Source organism: Antechinus flavipes, chromosome 3 (genome assembly GCF_016432865.1).
Source record: "Antechinus flavipes isolate AdamAnt ecotype Samford, QLD, Australia chromosome 3, AdamAnt_v2, whole genome shotgun sequence".
NCBI lineage: Eukaryota > Metazoa > Chordata > Mammalia > Dasyuromorphia > Dasyuridae > Antechinus > Antechinus flavipes.
The window spans coordinates 15,065,960-15,085,697 of NC_067400.1; the positions used below are offsets into that span (position 1 = coordinate 15,065,960).

Consider the following 19,738-nt stretch of genomic DNA (forward strand, 5'->3'; position numbering starts at 1 on the left):
AGATCTCCCCAACAAACTGGACTTCTTCCTTTAGTTTTTTTTTAAACACATTTCACAAGTACTGAGGGGCACTACTGAGGCAATTATCTGTTATCTGTCACTCTCAGTATATGATTAGATCACTTTTGTTTTTTGAACATACATCTCTTGAGCGACACTTTTTTATACCAATCTTTGCACACAAGTCATTGCGGTAATAGGCTGTGACTTACATCTACCATGTATCTCTCTATTGTCTTTTGGTTCAACCACCTTTTGATTCTTGAGAAACTTGTATTCTGTGATTAACAACTATGTGACATCACCAAGAAAATATTGGTGTTAAAAATCTTGGGTTTTGTTTCAGGAAAAAACATGAAGCTTCTGAAAGCACTGATTGATGATTCAAATGCAAACCAACATGATGTTTTCCTATTTTTTTAAAACTAGAATTAGTTCACCATCCATTTGTAAAATCCCTTTGATATATAAACACTGAATGACCAGCTCAATGAACTGCCTATCCCATTGGATATCATTCTAAACAGTGGGCATTTTTCATCCATTTGGTTTTTCCTGAGTGGATTGTTGATCTGATTTCTTTGGAGTGGCTTGAAAGTTAAACATTTTAAACCTTCAATTAAGCCTGATATAGCACAAACTTGAGACTTGTCACCATTCCAGTTTTCCTCCTCTAGCTTCTTTCTAGCTTATCAATAACCATCCTGTTACCCAAAACCGAACATAATCCTTCCTCCTTGATCTAACTTGGGCAGAGAATATCAAGACTATCACAGCCTTCTTCCCATATATTGTGTCTCTCAATGTCAAGTAAGATCACATTGGGTCTTTTGGTTACCATGCTCAACAGTTGGCTCATTTTGAGATTGTACTTCATTAAGACAAACTGAAATTGCTTCCACCCATCTTCAAACTTTGAAGTTGAACACAAGCATTCAGGAGAGTGCTTTCAAAAGGATCTACAATAATTCATTTTCTTAAGTTAAAATCTTCATTCTCACATGTAAAATGGGAGTAGTGACTTTCATTGCCTTCACACTTCCTCGAAGGTCCAAAGGGAAAACCAATTATATCTTTGTCTCACTAGTCCATAGCTCTTCTTTGCATGTTATGTATTGTTATTTAAAGCTTTTGTCAAGAACACAGTGTCAGAACATATGTGAAGCTGTAGCCAGGTTATTGCACAGAAAGGTGATTAAGGTGACTGATAAAAAGGCTTAGTTGTGATTTCATTTCTTTAACTCTGGCCAGATGCTCATTAGCAACATCCTGGAGGCCAAAAAAAAATCCCCAGTCCCAGCAGCTTGGTTCCAAAAATAAGGGACAGGCTTTTAATGGGAATACTGGCAGATGCAAAAAAGATTGGAGAATAATTTTCTGTATTATGTTAAAATGATTGGAGGGTGGTTGAGGAACGAGGAGGAATGAGACTAAAAGTCAAGAATAGTGTTGATTCTTTGGCTCAAGACTTTGCTTTATTGAGGAAATAGGGAGGTGGTGGCTGGTGGGTACAACTTCACTTAATATATTTTTGATGTATAAGTATAGAAAACCATATCTCAGGTCCCCTGAAGGCATCCCAAGGCCCCCTTTCTTTTGTATCCAGTCTCTCAAGAGGAAGACATTTCATTACTTTTGATCACTAGAGAAATCTAAAGAATGAAACACAGTTTCTATGTGTGCCTATTGCAGTAGAATGACCTGAGACCTTTCTCAGAGCCAGTCTGGAATAGATGCTCCCACAACTTTTTTTCTCAAGCTTCAGGTTTTTTCATCAATCTAAGAAGATGGCTTAATTGAGTGATTTCTAATACTCCTTTCAGCTTCTAAAACTTATGTAAAAACAAAAGATTGAGAGTTTCTCTGGAAGTCAGAGGAGAAAATGGTCTCATTTTGAAAGTTTTTCCAGAGCTGAATTTATGAAAGTGGTTTTCCATGAAGCCAGTATTTCCATGTTCATAAAAAGGCATGAAGACTGGCAGAGGATAGTGGGTAGGGAGAACAATATGGTGGGAAAGAATGTACTAAACAGAATGAATTGTGCCATGAAGTTGAGGCTCTGGGAGACCCCAAACCTAAATGCATACTTGGCTCACAATTTTCACAGAATCAATGAGCTTCAGTTAGAAAGGACCTCAGAGTTTACTTAATCCATCCTAAAAATTCTCTTGTCAACACCCTGGAGAAATGATTATCCCTTGTCTGCTTTAAAGATTTTCATCATGAGGGATCCCACTCTTTCTGGAGACAAAAGTATTCCACTGATTGTTAGATTAAGCTTCCCTTGACTTCTTTGTAACTTCTTATCATTTTTCCCAGACCTACTTTCTTTGGCCAAACAAAACATGTCACATCCCTCTTCCATATGAAGGCCTTTTAAGTACTTAGGATAACAATCCTGTCTCCCCTAAGTCTTCTCTTCTCCAGCCTCAAACTCCCAGTTCTTTCAACAACTCTTCATGGGCATGAACTCAAAGCCTTTGGCAAATCTAGTTATTCTCCTTTGAGTATCATAGAGTATCAATGACCTTCCTAAAATGTGTTGCCTAGAACTGAACATAAAACAGAAAACTGGATATGGATATGTGGAATGTCCAGGACAAAGTATGGTAGGACCATGACTTCCTCATTCCTGGAGGATTCTCTTAATTGTGTCCAAGATCACTTCATTGGACGACATGTTACCATGTTAGCCTACTGTTCATTAAAATCCTAGACTTTTTTCTATATGATCAGAGAGCAAGTATTTGAACTCTAGACCCAGTGTTCCAACTACTGCACCACCTATCTAGTATTCTAAATACTGTTCTCCCTATACAGTTTAAAACTCCATCTTCTTTTCTGTGACTTTGCACAAGTGACCCCATGATGTATCTCATCTCCTTTTAAAATTCTTAGCTTTCTTTTAGTTCAGTTCAAGTACTATCACCTCCAGTTCTTCTCTTGGTTCCCTAGATGCTTTAGCCTTGGATTAAAAATGAATTTGTATAAATTATAAAAGGAAAGAAGGAAGGAAGGAAGGGAGGGAAGGAGAGAAGGAGGAAGGGAAGGAGGTAGGAAGAAAGGAAAGAAAGAAGGGAGGAAGGAAGGAAGGAAGAAAGGAAGAGAAGAAGAAAAGTGGGAGAGAGGGAAGAAGGGAGAGAAGGAGGAAGTTAATAAAGAAGGAAAGAAGGGAGAAAGGAAGAAGGAATCGAGGGATAGGAGAAAGGAAAATTATCAAAAAGAGGATCAAATAAGATAATGAATATAAAAGCATTTTGTAAACTGTGATATATGTGTGTGTATATATATATATATATATATATATATATATATATATATATATCAGCCATTATTATTATTCTCTTTATGATTGAAATCAGTTTTAAGCAGTTAGTGAGCTTGTCTGTCAAGACAAGATACCTGTGGCACCATAAGAATCAAGCACTATTCATAGGCTTCCCTATAATTGTTCAGCTATCCTTTTAACTGAACAATTATAAGCAAATATATGTTTCCTATGGAGACTGTAGTGACAAACTCTGCAAACCTGACAGTTTGCTTTATGAAATAAATATTACATCTAAACATCCCAAGTATTCTTTGTGCAGGGGCTGAATGGTCTCTCTGAATGGTAAACACCCAATTATGGCCAGCTCCTTGAGTGAGTAGACAAGGCTTACTGTAAATCCCTCACATGGTAACCAGGTAACAAAGAATAAAAGATAATTGCCCCAGGCTCCCTATTTTCTTCTCTTCTTTTCCCATCTCAGTTCCCCTGCGTCATGTTTGAAGGCTCACTAATATGAAGACAAAAAGCAATGATCCATGTGCTCACTGGATGATCAAGAAAGCCCAGTCTGTCATTTGGACCTTTTGGAAGCACAGTAACCTTTCCTATTGTAAGCATACCATGCTAAAAAAAATTTTAATGATAATAATAATGCCTTTAGAAATAACAAGTGCCAGACTAAAACTGAATCCTCTAAAACAACACTGCCATAATTTGATTTTTTGGCAGTGAAATAAATGTAAGCAACCTTGGGGATCATAGAAGTTTCTTCTCACTAGAAACTAAATAAAAATCTTTTAAATGATCACAAAGGAGTTTAGCAAAAACTGTTACCTAATATTTGGCCAGCTGCTGTTTATCCCTTCCTGTAATTTGAAACTTTCTAATTATAAATATGAACCTTTTTTTTCATTTTGGTTGATTAATCCACGTGCCCTTTCAAACCCAAGTTATATCTATTCTTCCATCCCCCTCAACTAGGCAATTAGAGGAAAAGATCCCCCCCACACACATTTCTAAGGAGGAAGGTAGAGAAATGTTTGTATGGCCAAGATTGGCCATTACCAGCTAACTTCTGGAAGTAATCCTGGGGACTTGAAGATGTGAAATGTATTGAGAGTGCTTGAGAGACTTCCGGCCAGGGAGAACTCAACATGATGCCATGGAAAGAGTGATGAATTTGTAATCTAAGAACCTAAAGTCAAATCTCAACTCCTACATTTATTAGCTGTGTGATCTTGGACAAGTCCCTTCCCTCTTCATGTTTGAGTTCTCTCATCTGTAAAACGAAGAGTTTGGATTAATGTGTTATCTAAGTCTTTAGCTTTGATCCTGGAACTTCCATCTTAGTTAGACTAAGCATCCTTGACTAAATTGGAACATTTGGCCAAGTGTTTAAAATATATTTTATGATTTTAAAGGCATTGTTCAGAAACCATCTTGGTATTTGTGTCGATTGCTTTAAGGCAACAGAAATAAAGAGATTAGGCAGGCAGACATTGTTATACACATGGTAATTCCTCCCATGGGATTTTTTCCTTTTTATTCAGCATTTTTGGTCCCTAAGACCCCTGAAGAACAGAATGGTACATAACCGCATGCTCTTAATCCCAGGATTTGGATTAGAATTGGAAATCCAAAAATATAATTAATTTGGAAGCCTTCTGAAATGCAAAATTACAAACCTCTCTACAAGATCTCTTTATCAAGCATTTGCAAGCAGTGTCCATCTGCTGAGCAGCAGAACCTGTGTCATCCTCAGTGGTCTCATTCTGAGCATCTTTTCCTAAGTGATTTATAGAGAGTGGGATTTAGATTGCTTAAACATCATCAGTAAGGCCAGACACCCTGAGAGCCTCTGCAGGTTCCTTAAGTTCTAGGGATGGAACCATGGACTCCTGGGCTAATAGAGAGGTTTTGAGTGGCTCCAGATCTTGTCTTTTTAATTGTGATTTTTAGCAAGTTTAGTCTGAGCTCTCACAGGGCTGTGAGTTAAACCACACAAAAAAAGACATCATCCTATGCTCTCACCTTTTCTTTTGGCCTTTCTAATGATCTTCCAGTGCTCTTCTACAAGCTCAGGACTTCAAGCGGTCTTTTTTCTACCTTGGATAGTTTCTATGGGGCTTCACAGTGTGATGGAATGAATAGGTAGAAAGCTGGATTGGAGACTCTGATACTTATTAATTTTGTGTTCCTGGGAAGATCAATTAAGCTCTCAGTGGCAGCTGGGCTGCCTCAGTAGGAGTTTTCTCCTCTGGGATTTCCCTAAAACAATGAAATCACAGATCCAGTCTTTCCCTATTCACTCTGAGGTACTTTCTGCAGCATCCTAATCCTTAAATTCATTCCCTCACGGGCATTTCTGAGAGCAGAGCATTTCAGAAAAACTCTTACATGCTTTGCTAGTCACTGAATTTTAACCTCCCCAAACTCTAGCCTGGCCATTGTTCCATCTTTCAGGATGGATATTCCAATTTAGTAGGAGCACCACCTATTGGAGAGAGCCCACTCTGACTTCTTCCTCTAAGGGAAGACATTCAAAGAAGGGGAAAAGGAGAAAACAAGAAGCGGTCACAGATAGATTGGACATCAGGGGATAAAATGAGCCCATTAACCTCATCCTCTCTTTCAGAATTATTAGCTGCTTCAGTAATTCAGCAGGACAGAAGGGAGCACTGCAGCCAAGTTAGTCTGTGGCCATCTCCTCTCACCACAGACCTATCAGCCAGTTACAAATTATTTGAAAAAAGTAATCTTTTTCCATTACACTCAGCTCAGGATTAAGGAAATCATAATAAATAACATGCAATTTTGTGTTCTTTTTCCAGGAACATGGGTCACTTTTGGAGGTCAAATTTCAGATGAGGTAAGTCACTTTTGCTTTCCATAAAAAAAAAGGTTAATCTGAAAATAATGTTGATCAGAGCACAGCACAGAGCTCTGGAAGGCGTCTAGTTCCAGAATGCTAGACTATTGAACACTGGGATATTTCTATAAGACAAAATTGCTAAATATAATTCATATGTAATGTGGATTATCTGATATGAATGCTTTCTCTTGCTTTGTTTGTAAATTGTCATGAATTTATGAAGCTTCTGTGGTTTTGTCACCATGGCAGTAATCCTGTTGTGGGAAATCCCTCCATCACTGCAGATCACAACTCTATGATAAGCCCTCAGAGTTACTTGAGGCACATAGAGATTAAGGTAGCAAGGTGACACAGTTAGCATTAGAGGTAGAATGGGAAAGCAAATCTTCAAGACTTCAAGCACTGAACTGTCAGCATTACAACAGGCTAATTCTTTTTTTTTTTTTGCAAAAATGTGCAATCAATAACATTTTTACACTGGGGAAAATAAAAATGGAACAAGTTACTCTAGGCTGAGCATAGGTCTGGGAATGTGATAGTAAAAGTTTAACAACTGACTGGGGGAAGAGGGAGTGCACACACAAAATTTAATCTGCATTGTTAACATTTTATCCATCATTTAATTAATTCCAGACATCAACAAAACAATAGATCAAACCACGATTTATAACATTTGACAATTTCTGAGGCGTAAATACAAGAAAAAATTTAACAACCAGCTCCTTTGGGTCAGTTCAATCTGGCTCTAGCATACCCCTGGATGTACCTGACCTTAAGTAAACATGAGCTATGAAAGTCTGGATTTAAAATTAAAAAATAAACTAATGAGGAAGAAAGTATTGCTTTTTCTTTTTACTTCAGAATAGAATTCTTTCTCTATTGATGGAATTTGACATACTTGTCCTTAAAAGGTCAACTCCTCTTCCCAAGAACTCAAAAGAGCTCAGACCAACACTGGTCAATGGAACATTGGCCAGAGTGTCAGAGATGCAGTCCCTCAGGGAAGCGGCTGGCACCCCCACCCAGCATCTGTATCTTTTTTCTCTGTGTCTGGGTGATCAGCTAGTCTCCATGGTCTCCAGAAACAAGAGATGGAATGAGGAGGCTGGGCTTGGTGTTCTCCATGGTTACTTCCAGCTCCAAATCCATAGTCCTTCAACATAAAGGACCCCAATAGACTCCACTGAAGAAGTTACAGTCCACTGGCTTTGCAGTTAGGTAACTTGTTTGATGCCCAGTTCTGTCCCTCTCTCCCTGTGTAGAATTGGCCAAGTCACTGGATCTCTCATTTTTCTCATCGATAAAAGAAAAAGATTGAACTAGGTGATCTCCAAATATCCTTCCAATATGAAATCGGGGATCCTTTTCTCTAAGGGAGCACAGATGCGTAAATGAAAGCAAAAGAGTCAATTTTCTCAGCACTGACACGATTGATGGGAAATCTTCACTGTGAATGAAGCACTGATCTCAGGCAGCCTGTAAGTCCTTTGTCCAGAGCCAGTCACAAGTAGAATGGAGGTAGGGAGGTGAACACTGACAACTTAGTTTTGGTTTGTTCAGGTTTAGGGTAGAAAAGCCAATGACCGTCTGATTCCAAACAAGTCGGGGGGAAAAGATCCAAAGTTAATGCTTTTTCATATTTAGCAAGTATGTTTGGAACAGTGTGATTCTTAGGGAAAAGACAATGAAAATCTGTTCCTTTTGGAGTACAGGATCATACAGTAACCTCATTTTCTTTCCAATTGCCCAGTGCATTTCCCTCTTGAAGCTGTTCCTCAGAAAATAAAGGAATATATACTTACACACAAACACACACACACACACACACATCCCTTTTGTTTCTATATCCCCATGATCTACAGTCTTACACATAATAGATAAATAACAAATGTTATTCACTTGGCACCTAGTCTAACACATCCCCACCAAGAGGACATTTATCTTTTCCTGAAGACTTTCAGAGAAAAAGGACAAGGCGATGTGGTTCACTTTGTATAGATCTAACTTCTATATCCTTCAAAGATCTCATAATGGATATGGCCTTATTTGATGATCCTTTGAAGCATGAAACAGGGATATCTATATTCACTTAATCTGTTGAACCCTCTCATGCAAGAGATCCAGTGTAGAATCCAAGTGGATTACTTATCAATATCTAGATACTCTTGTTTATGGATGTCATCGTGTTGATAATATCAAGCCCTAGAGAATCATTTTGTTTTTCTTTTTTCATTTGGGGATTTTATTGGTAAAGTTTGCAGACCAAGCAGAAATTGGGGACAGGATGGGTTGGCTGACAAGTAGTGGAAGAATAGATTAAATATATTAATAGGCTCGATAGTGTCTCCCAAGGGAGTAAGTAGTGGTTCTTTGATATTCCTCCTGTGTCTAATACCAGCAAATGTTTAACAACAAGTTTTCCATAAACTCAAATGGGACCCTTAGATATTTCTATATCTATTTTATAGATTAAAAGGGGAGATGCTCAAGAACCCATAGGTGCCAAGTGGTAAAGATTATATTAGAACCCTAATGTACCACACTCTTTCAAGTTTATCCTATCGCCTCTATGCTTTAGGAGCCCCAGATAGTAATCATGAATTAGAGCTTAAAGGGACCTTAAAAATTACCTTGTCCTTTCCATCCTTCCCCAAGCTCCATTTTATAGATGAAAATATAGGATAGGTTAAGAGCTTGCCTGGAGGAGTTATGGTCCAGGATACGTCAATGTGATTCTCAAAATATAATCAATAAAGAACCTGTTCCATTTAGAGAAGTGATGTAAGAAAAAAATTCAGTCCTATTTTGTATTTCCACTTACTTGTTGGCAAATATTCTGGGGAAATACCTTAAATATTCATGCCAGTCTAGACAGTTATTTTCCTAAAAATTCTTGTATGCTTTTTTCTTTGAAAGCTGACCACAATTTTCATTAGGAAGATTTTTTTTCAAGGATATTTTTCCTAGAAAGGCTTACAAAACAACATAAACTACTGTTACCCAAATAATGGGAAAAAGCTAGTTGAACAAGTTGTGCCATCTGGAGTTTTTGACTATTGACTTTTATAAAGTTCCAAGTAAATAATAAAAATGATATTATGAGGAATTAATTATGTGAATGTTACTCTTATTAAGAAAACAATGAAAACTTGGAAATATGTTTGCAAATTTTCTCATTAAATTGTCAAATAAATCCACAATCCAAAACCATAGATGTAGAACTGGATGGGATGTTAGTTATCAACTAGTCTAATGATGTCTATTTACAGATGAAGAAATTGAAGTTTTAAAGAAATAAGATGACACTATATTTACAAGGTTACACAGGTGAGAAGTAACCAAGGCAGGATTTTAATCCTGATGAGCTTTCTAGAATACCACCATGTTGGAGACTTCAGACTCTGAGAGTTGAGTGGGATCCAGAGGCCAAATAGTCCAATGATCCCCTATTTAGGAATCCCATCAATAAGTGCTCATCTGCTCATTTCTTAAAGGCCTCCAGGGAATAGTAGCATCCTATGGCAGCTCATTCTACTCTAGAATAATTCTAATTTTTTGGATGTTTTTCTTGATCTAGACCTAAATTTACATTACTGCAACTCTGACAGGCTTTCTGGGACCAAGCAGACCAAATCTAATCCCTCTTTTGCATGACAATCCCTCATATATTTGAAGACAATGATGTCCTTAAATTTTCTCTTCTCCAAACTAAGAATCTCCAGTTCTTTCAACTGGATTGGATCTGGTCTCCAGGCCCCTCACCCTTTTGTCTGGCCTTCTCTGTATCTTGTCTATCTTGTTGATGTTCTTCCTAAAATAAGGCATGCAGAACTGGAAACGGAAATTTATGTGGTTGAACAAGGGAAGAATACAGCACTTCCATCACCATCTTTAGGGCAGTTAAGTGATATAGTGGATAGAATATCAAGTCTGGAGTCAGAAAAACTCATCTTTGTGAGTTCAAGACATTTGGCTTCAGACATTTACTTGTTGTATGACCTGGGCAAGCCACTATAACCTGTTTACCTCAGTTTTCTCATCTGTAAAATGAGCTGGAGAAGAAAATGGCAAATCACTCCCATATCTTTGCCAAGAAAACCCTAAATGGGAGCAAGAACAGTCAAGTACTACTGAAACAATTGAACATCAAAAGTCACCATTTTTGCTCTGGATTACTATGCCTTTCTCACAACAGTCTAAGATCATACTGGTCTTTCTCACTACTATGTATTTATTACCATTGACTCTTGTTGACCTCGTAAGTCAACTAATATCCCAACACTGTTTTTATAGACATGTCTACCTAGAAATATCTTCCCATTCTATATTTATGAAAATGATTTTTTGAATCCAAGGATGATATTTATATTTAACTCCATTACATTTTATCTTAATAGATTTGTCCCAATCTTTTAGCCCATTGAGATATTTTTGGATTTTGACTTTGTATGGGATTCTGTGACTTAGTAAATAAGATTTAAAAGAACTATCCTATCTGAGAGATTTACTTTGTTGGGAATATTATCTACATAACCTATAATTATAAGCATAGCAATAATTAGCTATGGAATATGTACTGAGTTCATTGTTAGTTAACAGTATTGGTCCCTATGATGCCATATTTCATTCTGATAGAATTATATGGAATTATATGGAAATATGAGAGAGAAAGATGCATTGTATTATATATTAATAACTTTTGGGGTCACAGTGATTATCCCAACCAAGTAATCAAGCATTTATTAAATGTCTACTTTGTTTCCATGGCAATGTCTGGGGACACTGGCAAAATTAAATCAGTTTTTGCCTTCAAGAAGTTAATATTCTATTGGGAAAATCATTTTGCTTCTCTGGGCAAGAAGACTCATAAATGAACTCAGCTGTGAGATTTCAAAGTCCTAAAACTATGATTCAGTGACTGGTTAGGAGATTTCTGGGCTGGAAAGCACAGCTGGCTTCTCTGACTAACTCTGTGTCTTCCCCAAGGTTGCTGAAAGACTAATGACGATTGCCTATGAGAGTGGAGTCAACCTCTTTGACACAGCGGAGGTGTATGCTGCTGGCAAGTACGCACCGGTTTGCATTTGGGGGAGGGGATACATTGAAGGTGTTGTTTGGGGGCGGATTGCCTCTTTGAAGGGCATATGGCATGAAAGGATTCTCTGGAAAAGAACACATAAAATGGTTTTGTTCCCACTTGCCTTCCCACCTTCCCAGGCGACTTGGCCATGTACTAGCTACTTCCCCCTATAATCTTTGCCCCTTTTCCCTGCTCCTGCTTCACAAACTTATTACTGTGACACTACCCTCACAACAGCCATTGTGTAGAAAATGGAAAAAGGATGCAGACAATCTGTTCTATACCTTCCTTCTCACACTTACTTACAAAGCTGGGTTGTTACACTATAGAATATGGTGTGTGTGTGTGTGTGTGTGTGTGTGTGTGTGTGTGTGTGTGTACATACATATAGACAGGAGGGGGTACCACGTTAGGTGTTGAGCCTAATAAAATGAAAGGTGATGATCACATAATAGTGGAGTTGGTTAGGCTCTCTGACCTCGGGGGCAGTCTTGTACAACATTAATCAAACAAAAAATGCCCTCCATCATTTAGTGAATTAACAAATTTGTCCTGGATATAAGAATAATGTGCTGAGGGTTGGGGATATAAAAGAAGTGCCCTCAAAGAGCTTACATTCAACAAATGTCAACCAGCCTTTACTGGAAGACCTATACTGAAGGAGAATCTACCACCTCCTGAAGAAGTCCACTCCACTTTGAGATAGCTCTAATTGGGAGAAGGCCATCTTTTGGGTTCTTGCTGTTAAAAAAAATTATAGGTACCTTTTATTTTTGTGCTCTCACAAATTTCTTATGATATCTCACTCACAATCAAATTTTTTTTAGTTCAAGTCTTGACAACTTTTCCCCAATACCTCTAGTTTCTCTGAGGACTTAAGAGAGAAACCTAGGCCATCTTCTGTTTGATGCTTAAATAGTTGAAGACATTTCTCATGTGTTTTTTTTTTTTACCTTCTCCCTCTAGTCTTTTCTTCTCTAGACTAAACATTCCCAGTTCCTTCATCTAATTTGTCTAGGACACATTTTAGAGGCTCTTCCTCTTCTGGTTTGCTACATTCTGGACACTAACTTATTAGTGTCTTTATAAAATGTGGTGCCCCAAACTGAAGATCATGCTTCAAATGTGATTTGACCTAGACTAGGCACAATGGGGCCATCATCTCCACAGGGTTGCTGCTATGATTCTCTTACCATAGCCTAAGACTACCTTAATTTCTGAGCCTGTCATATCATTCCAGTGATTCAGATTCAGTTTGTTTTTGACTGAAATGCCCAGTTCTTTTTCAGATGACTCATAAAGGTTCACCATCTTGGACTTGTGAAATTGGTTTTTTAAAACCCAAATGTGTGAACAAATGGCCAGTGACTTCTTCCCAGAATACCACCAGCATTCTGGACTAGTCCCACCAAGCTTTGGGACCCAATACGTATGTTTTAATACCAGGTTGAGCTACACAGATACTGAGTCCTATGAAATGGCAACCTTTAGAGCTAAGGGGAACATTCCCCCCATCCATTTCACTCCACAGTAGATTTTAGGCTATTAAAGAAATGGATAACCATCCAGCTATTTTAACAGCCTCTGAAAATGTCTAGCTCTATAGTGGGTGGTAATTGGCTTTGATTCTAATTCCCCACTTTCCAGAAGAGAGCACAATCAAACTATATCACTTGTTAGCTGAGATTCATCAATGCCTGGCTTATGTGCATTCTATCTCATTTGGCATTTCATTCTGTGGGGAGAAGGACTTTTGTTTAAGGGTCATTAAGAAGCCTGAGAATTAGTGCCTCTGATTTTCTCTGTTTCCAAGGATAAAATAATAATTATGATAACTGATTGCTTTTCAGGCTCCTCTTAGCCTAGCTCCTATATTCCATTGAGGGTGATATTAGTAGAAAAATCTTTCATATACTGTCCTCCTTTCTCTATGAATTCTATTAAACTCTGTACAAAAAAGGGAGACAAGGAGGCACAGCATTAATTGTAGTGCCATAGAGTTGGAAGGAACCATATGTCATCTAAGCCAACCTCTCACTCACTGTAGCCACTCTTCATGGCAGTTGTTTGGACAACCTTCTTGTTCCATTCTCCCAGATATATGAAAATGCTGGTTTGGGTTGATGTTTGTACAGTTCAGAGTTTTTTAATTGGGGAAAAAAATCCATGGCAACTGGTCATCCAGCTTCTTCTTATATATTCCCAGTGATAAGGTATTTATTGCTTCACAAGGAGCCTGCTTCATGGATAGGAAGCTCTAATTGTTTCAGGTAGTTGTTTATATTGTGAAAAAATCTGAATCCATGACTTCTACCCATAATGCTTAGTTCTACCCTTTGGGATTAAGGGAAAAAATTAATTCCTCTTCTACATGTTGTTCATTGAAAAGATCTATCACATCCTCCCCAAATTCCCACTGTCTTCTCTGCTTCACAGTAAACATCCTCTGTTCTTCCTACCAGTCCTCATGTGGGATGGTTTTGAGTACCCTCTGCATTCTGAATTCCCTTGGCTGAACACACTCCAGTTTGTTCTCTGACTCATGGAATGAGGTCCCCAAAACTGAACAAAATTTCCCCAATGTAGTGTCCCTATTATAGAACATCACAGAACTATGGCTTCTAAGTCTAGAGACTATGTTTGTATTAATACATATAAAGATTGCAAGAAGTTTTTTGACTACCTTACTACATCATTAATTCATATTAAGCTTTCACCCTATAAAAGATCTTGAATCTTTTTCACATGACATGCTTACACAAAGTAGACAGTGTCCAAGATGGAGCAGTGGTCATCAGTGTTAAATATTGCAGTGAGGTTAATAAGGATGAAGACAAAAAGAACTATCAGATTTTGCCATTGAAAGATAATTACTAGCCACATTGGCAGCTAATGAGCATTTATTAAGTTCTTTTTATTTGTGAAGTTTTTTTTTTAATATGCTTTAAGGATACCAAGAAAAACAGCCCCTGCCTTCAGACAGCTTGCATTGTTAGTGGAGTTGTGATTTGGTATTATCACTTTAAAATTCCCATACCCGTGAACTTAATGATTTTATTGTTAGACATATATCTCAAGAAGGCCATTGGGGGGGAGGGGGAGGGAAGGAGATGGCAGGGAAAAAGGGAGGGAAGGAGAGAAAGAGGGAGAAGAAACATTGGGAAGAAGGGAGGGAGGGAGGGAGGAAATAAAAAAGGGAAGGAGGGAGAGAATAAAGGAGAAAAATTCCCCTATATACTAAAATATTGGTAGCAGGACTTTTTGTAGCATCATAGAATTGGAAACACAGTAGATGCCCACTGATTATGGAATGGTTAAGCATACTCTGGCACAAGGAGAGAATGGAATATCCCTGTGCTATAAGAAATGATGAACATGATGAAAACAAAGAAACTTAGACTTACATGAACTGATGCAAAGCAATTTAAGCAGACCAAGGAAAGCAATAAATATAGGACTAAAACAATGTCACTGAAATTATCAAATAATCAAAATTGAATGCAAAGTTGGAGGGAGAGGAAGGATTCCCTAGCTGTGAAACACTGCATAGAATGTCATCATATTTTTCAATGTGGGCTTCAGTTTTGCAGAATTTTCCCAAACATATCAGTAAAAATCTATTGTAACATAAAAATCATTGGTAATATGGGGAAGAGCAGTTTCAGTTAAATGTTGAAATTGAAAGTCAGATTACAAATGGTTTATAAGAGAGTAAGAAGCAGCCAAGTATAAGTCCTGAATATAGACACTTTTTAAAGGAGGATGGCAAAGAAAGAAATTCCAGTGGGAATCTGCCTCTGTCAAACTCAGACCTGTTAAAGACCTTATTTTAAAAACTTCAAGGTCTCCCACTGCATCCAGGATCTTGCCACTGGACCTAGATAGCTCTGGAAGAGAGAGTGAGGCTGGTGACTTTGAACAGTCCTCCCTCACTTCATTCCAATTCACTTGCATGTCATGGAAGCACCTCCCTAATGGCATCACCCATGATCCTCTTTGAAAATGAAGAAAAAACAATAATCTCTAAGTAACAGCAGGAACTGCCCCAATGGGAAAAGATACAAGGAAGAACTGAAGGACCCAATTAGGGTGAAGAACAGGGTTAGAAGGACTAAAGCATGAGGAGGGTGAAATGATAGGAGATTGTGATCAGATAAAGGAATTTTAAAGGTTTTTTGCATGAAAAAGGACCACTTGTGATTGATAGAAAGGGTATGCTCATCTCTGTGGGTGAATGAAGCTGGGAAGTTGGAGTGCTTTAGGAAACATTAACGTATATGTTGAAATCTTCTTGTATTAGGGTAAGAGTTAGGGTCAAAATTATGAGCCAGACACTAAAATCCTGAACTCATTGAGAAATAATAACAATAACTCTGCAGTGCTTTTAAGTTTTGTAGAGCACTTCACATACGATCTAATTTGAGAAAGAAGGGAGAATGTCCTAGGGTGATTAGTAGATAATTATCACTTAGGATCTGGGTTGAGTGATAACATTAGATAGAAGAAATTGCTGGGTGTTGGTATTACAGGGAGAATATAGAAGCGCAGAGGAGGAGAGTATTATTGTGACCCCAGCTTTGGGTCCAGTGAATGGGACATGTGGTATGATTTTGGGGAGGAGTTTGGGGGCTACCTAGGAAAGAAGGTACTACTAGTATGAGAAGGGAAAAACAGGGAAAGGAAGTCAGGTGTCATTGAGAGCCAGAAGACCAAAGGAATATGTGAGGAACAGGAATACACTGACATTTTTTGGTTAATTCTCGAGCAGGAGCTCCAGAGGGCACAGTGGACAGGATGACAGATGTGGAATAAGACTAGACTTTGGAGTAATTAAGTTGTAGTAGAAAAGAATGAAAGATTAGGTATCAAGAGCTGGGTCACTCTTGAGCAATCATAAATATAGAATGGGGACAGAGATTGCTAACCATTGGGGAATGAGTCCAGGCATCCTGTCAGGCAATAAAGTAAGTTCCACCAAAGAAGGCAGATAGGTGAAATGACTCTTAAATATATCTATCGTTCTAGGACCTGGAGGTACCTGTTCTTTCTCAATTTTCTATCCAAATTATTTTGCCCATTTTTTTCTTTTCTCATCATCATTTGGAATGATCTGCAACATTCTAAGAGGGGAAATAGGGAGAACTGAGGAACCAAAGTCACAATGAGGAAGCAATCTGTGATTGCAATTTGACTTTTCCAAGGATGACATTTACAGAAAAGTCCAATGGCCACATGATTTCACTGGGCTTGAGACAGAGAGAGCAGGCTCCCTCCCTCCAGGAAGTCAGCAGTTGGCAGGCACCCGGGACTGTTCCATAGCCGAGTTCTGCAGGCACCAGCAGAAACAGCGGAAATTGTGAACACAAGCAGAGTAGAGTCTATTTTAAGAGCTTTGTGACTGAACATTCAAACAAGGAATAGGCTTTAAAAAATAGACTCGTGCCTTTCCAGGATGTGATACTAAAGCATTCTCTCTTTCCATCCTTTCCTCTAGGGCTGAAGTGATCCTTGGAAGTATCATCAAGAGGAAGGGATGGAGGTATGGCTCATGATCAGGACTACCTCAGCAAAACAGCAGAGGATGCCTGGGAGGGAAGGGGGCTGCAACTGGACAAGTCAAAGAACAGGATTTCAAGGAAAAGAAATGATTCTGCAGGTTAAATGGTAGGAGATAGGATCATTGGAGTGTTCCAAGAAATGACCAAAAAATCACTAAATATGACAAATTGTAGAGGATCTGGTTCCGGGTAAGATAAGACAAAAGCTCACTTATCAAAGGCCAGGGTCCAGGGATCAGAGTCTGAGTTTCTGAGAAATCAGGATGAGGAGGATGGCCAAGGTACAAAATGTCCCTCACCTTTCCTTGGACCTCAGTTTCCTACTTAGCTTCTGAGGCACTTTCCAGCTCTAGAGGACAATATGAAAGAGGCTTTTCCTGGCTTCTGGACTCCTCTTCCCTAATTAGACGAGAAGAACTAGCAAGCAAGATGCAGATGAATGAAAATTAATTACAAACTATAGATTTTCTCTATTTATTTTTCTAATCTCCTCGCATACAATGAAATGATGAAGACAAAACCTTTGAGATGAATCCTGTGCCTGGTTTTTTATCCACATTTTGATCTCCTTCTTCTTTTGTTCCAAGGGCATGGAAGAAATTAGAGTGATAGGAGCTGGTATTTATGGAAGATACTAGGATAGCTGAACTGTAGGGACTACAAAACTTACAAAGCACTTTACATATATTTTCGGATCTGACCCTTCCAAAATCCATATGAAGTGACTAAAAGTAGGTCCATTTTACAGGGGAAGAAACTGAGTCTTAGAGAAGTCAAGAAATGTGCCTCTGGCCACACAGCTAGTCAGTGTCAGGGATGTCGTTTGAATTCATCTTCCCAACTGTATTCCTGAACTAAGAAACCCAGATTCTGAAGAAGTCCCAGATCATCTAGTCCAACATCCATTTTTACAGATGAGGAAATTGAAGGTCAGAAAGGTTCAATGATTTGCCTAATATCACACAGGCAGTTGCTGGTGGAGCTTAGATTTGAGCATGAGTTTTCTGGTTCCCAAGCCAGTATACTTCCCTCTCTACCACTTTGAGAGCTCATGGTGTTTTCAAATAGATTCTTCTATGTAAATATGCTTTGGTCATAACAGCCCTTGTTTTGCCCGGGGGACAAAACCAGGATAAATGTAGGAAAATCCATCATTATCTATCGTCCTTGTATTCACTGACAGCCAAGTGAAGAAGAGTACCAATAGTTCTCGTTGAGAACATTTGGCAGAGTACACTATGGGGGCACCTTCATCACATGCTTTGTATTAACTTTTAAGTTCAGTTTTTTACTCAAGAAGATGGTCTTGACCTATCCTTCCCTTCAGCCCTGTTTATTTTTGTTCCCTCTGGGATATTCTTAGGCAGTGAGGGGAGATGTGCTGCTGAAGAGCCATCTGTGGTACATTTATCTTGTCCATTTTAGCATGATCACATCTCTTTCATCCTTTGGAACTGCTTAATGAGAAAAGGATTCTCCTTTCCCCAGTGTTCCCTGTGCTTGCATGGGTCAGGTAGCATGCACCGAGTACGCCAGCCTTGTACAATGCAGGGGCACCTGATGAATGGACTATCTATAATAATCACACAGGGACTCAGATGGGCAGAAACCGTGATTCTGTGAAGAGATACTTGTTAGATGTTGGGAATAAAAGGGAAGCTTGTACATTCCCCACACACCAGGGACATTTCTAAGTGAAAAAAAATTCACAGGATCATTTCTCTAGAGATAGAATGGAACTTGTGTTATATTCCTCAATACCTTCATTTTATAAGTTAAAGAAATTAAGGTTCAGTCAATTTGTAACTTGTTTATGATCAGAAAGATTGTCAAAGTCAGAGGTAGATTTGAACCCAGGTCCTCTGACTCCAGAATCAATATTTTTCCATTATACCCATCAAATGTACTTGTTATATATCTATTGTTGCCCCAGCAGAGTGAACAGAATTAGATCAAATGATCAACCCATTGTAGAAAAAAAAAGGCTCTATTTTGCTTTCCTTGTTTGCCATTGACAGCCAAACAAAATACTATCCTGCCATTCTTATTATAAAGGATTTTGTAGTGTAGAGGATGAAGAGAGGGTCTTGAGATCAAAAAGACTTGGCTTAAATGTCCATTTCTCTCTTATAACCTGTGTGATCTTGGATAAATCACAATTTTTGGTGTCCTAAGCAACTTTGCAGGCCTATAGGTTTCAGAGATGTTCACCCAAACCAGTAGAGGAAGTTTCTTTGTCTAGAAATTCCCTCAATGAAATAAGTCCAGTCCCCACCTCCCCCCATCATCATCAATACTAAAGACACTTATTTTAACCCTGCTTTGTGTAATTATCTGTCTATATATGCTCATTTCTAAAATCTGGGTGGTGTAAAATAAACATATCTGTATTCATATATAATGCATGCAACATAGAAATCTTGCAAATGAATGCCAAAACAATCAGCTAGCCACAAACTGTTCTCCCCAGTTTATATATGCCCCACGAGACTGGTGATAAAATAAATAGCTCTTCTTTCCCAGGAGTTATTACTCCATAACAACATGAGGAGAGGGTGCTATTTATGATTGCTGTCGCTTCTTGTTATTTTGAAATCTATAGCATAGCATGTAGCCCTCAATCCAAACCTCCAAAATAAAGCACAGATATTACAAATGAGCAGACAGTAGCTTTTTGGATGCCCTAAGTAACTCATTTTAATAGGACATAGAGACTTTTTCGTGGTGGCTCTGAATAACCATGATCACTATAGTGATTATATTTGACACCTTGTTGGAGTTGATAAAAGGCAGAGAAATGTTTCTAAAGTCTCCTTTCATAAAGTGGAAGATTTGTATTTCATATGATCAGTTGTTGCTCTAATAAGCCCCAAGAAGGAAGATATAAATCTGAGAAGTGCCTCTCTCATGAAATCTAGAAACTGAGACCCATATGAGGAAAAGCATTTCACCAAAGG

At 38.4% G+C, this 19,738-nt stretch overlaps 1 protein-coding gene across 2 annotated transcripts in view; it reads left to right on the plus strand.

The window, feature by feature from the left end:
- KCNAB1 (potassium voltage-gated channel subfamily A regulatory beta subunit 1) overlaps positions 1-19,738 on the plus strand; it is a 409,613-nt gene that overhangs the window by 313,647 nt on the left and 76,228 nt on the right. For both annotated transcript variants that reach the window (XM_051983068.1, XM_051983069.1), the window contains exons 3-5: positions 6,103-6,140; positions 11,130-11,209; positions 16,718-16,762. In XM_051983068.1, coding sequence (XP_051839028.1) covers positions 6,103-6,140; positions 11,130-11,209; positions 16,718-16,762 — 163 coding nt within the window. The remainder of the gene's footprint in view (positions 1-6,102; positions 6,141-11,129; positions 11,210-16,717; positions 16,763-19,738) is intronic.